Source organism: the organism of the source record quoted next, unplaced genomic scaffold (assembly GCF_019419815.1).
Source record: "Pyrus x bretschneideri cultivar Hongxiangsu unplaced genomic scaffold, Pyrus_bretschneideri_v1 Contig1, whole genome shotgun sequence".
In the NCBI taxonomy this organism is placed as follows: Eukaryota; Viridiplantae; Streptophyta; class Magnoliopsida; order Rosales; family Rosaceae; genus Pyrus; species Pyrus x bretschneideri.
The window spans coordinates 4,791,429-4,792,776 of NW_025999390.1; the positions used below are offsets into that span (position 1 = coordinate 4,791,429).

Below are 1,348 nucleotides of genomic sequence, written 5' to 3' on the forward strand. Positions count from 1 at the left end.
CGAAGTAAGGTCCCAGAAAAATTCAAATTTATGATGCCAGCCCAATCGAACGATAAAAACTACCAGAAAATAAAGTTATGGAAATGCGTGCCTTGTCCGTCATCTGATCTCTTCAGGCGCGGTTAGTTAGCGCGTGATCTTATACAACAATTAAATTCTCCGACCAAATTAACCAGTCTCTCAGAAATCGAACGATAAAAACGACGTTGTTGCGAGGCCCTTTACATCTCGATACTTGCAGAGTTGAAGAGAGAGAGAAGCAATGGCGAGCGGTGCAGAGTTGAAGTCGGAGAGCTTGCTGGAGCTGATGAAAGAGCACCTGAAAACCGACGCCGGCAAAGAAATTACCAAGAAAATCGGACTCGTCTATCAGATCAACATCGCACCCAAGGTAGGCTCTACCACTCGCCGACCTTCCTCAAATTCTCTAAATCTGATCAATTCCCAATTTTCCCTTGACTTTCTGAGTTGAAATCGCAGAAAATTGGATTCAATGAGGTGATTTTTACAGTTGATCTTAAGAAAGGCGAGGTCAAGAAAGGTTAGGGTTTCTGATTTTGGTTTGCTCTTAATCCTAATTAATTAATCAATTTAGGGCCTGTTGAGATTGTTTGTGGTTAAAAGCGTTTTGTGATGGTCGAAAGTGTTTTTTTTATCACGTTTGGCAGAAAAATTTAAAAGCGATTTGGCATATACGTAAGTACTGTCCGAAGAAGCACCTAGAAGAAAATGCTTTTGATTGCCTTTGGCTGAAAAAATAAAGAAATGTATTTGGCTCATATGTAAGTGCTTTTTGAAGAAGCCCCTTCTGGAAAGAAGCACCTAGAAAAGGCCCTTAATAATTCTGTTTAATGTGTGAAAGATGAGAGCTTTTCCTGAAATCTGAGCTGAAATTACAGGGGCATATGAAGGAGGGAAGCCAGATGCAACTTTTTCGTTCAAGGATGATGATTTCGTTAAGGTGGCGCTAGGGAAGATGAACCCACAAATCGCTTTCATGAGGGGGGCAATGAAGATCAAGGGCAGCCTGAGTGCGGCCACGAAATTCACACCTGACATTTTCCCCAAGCCTGCCAAGATGTGAGATTTCGGATTTTAGGCCTAATTATATTTTGATTGCTTCAAATGAATTTCTCAAATACTAGGAAACTTTGAACCGATAGGAATTTTAGCTTTCCACTAAAGAGAAACTAGAAGTCAATTAGATGAAAGCTTGTGCTTTTTGATATGTGAATCATTTCGTACTTAATGCAATAAGCTGCCGATTCGAATATGACTGAGGGTTTTTTTTCTTATAATATTTGTTATTTTTCTTGTGTTTTCCTGCAAATTTGCTATCTGTAGTCTT

General features: G+C 39.7%; 1 protein-coding gene across 1 annotated transcript; it reads left to right on the forward strand.

The window, feature by feature from the left end:
• On the forward strand, nt 1–1,273 carry LOC103950098 (sterol carrier protein 2-like). The gene is made up of 3 exons (XM_009361251.3): nt 1–391; nt 481–541; nt 900–1,273. Exons 1-3 carry the CDS (start codon nt 263–265, stop codon nt 1,082–1,084), a joined length of 375 nt encoding a protein of 124 aa, XP_009359526.1. The 5' UTR covers nt 1–262; the 3' UTR covers nt 1,085–1,273.
• The last annotated feature ends 75 nt before the right edge of the window (nt 1,274–1,348 follow it).

What these genes read in the sequence shown, in the direction of transcription:
- LOC103950098 (XM_009361251.3), top strand. Translation starts at nt 263, where the DNA reads ATGGCGAGCGGTGCAGAGTTGAAGTCGGAGAGCTTGCTGGAGCTGATG. An exon ending in AGATCAACATCGCACCCAAG is followed by an intron (nt 392 to 480) that starts GTAGGCTCTACC and finishes TTGAAATCGCAG; the next exon opens with AAAATTGGATTCAATGAGGT. An exon ending in GAAAGGCGAGGTCAAGAAAG is followed by an intron (nt 542 to 899) that starts GTTAGGGTTTCT and finishes CTGAAATTACAG; the next exon opens with GGGCATATGAAGGAGGGAAG.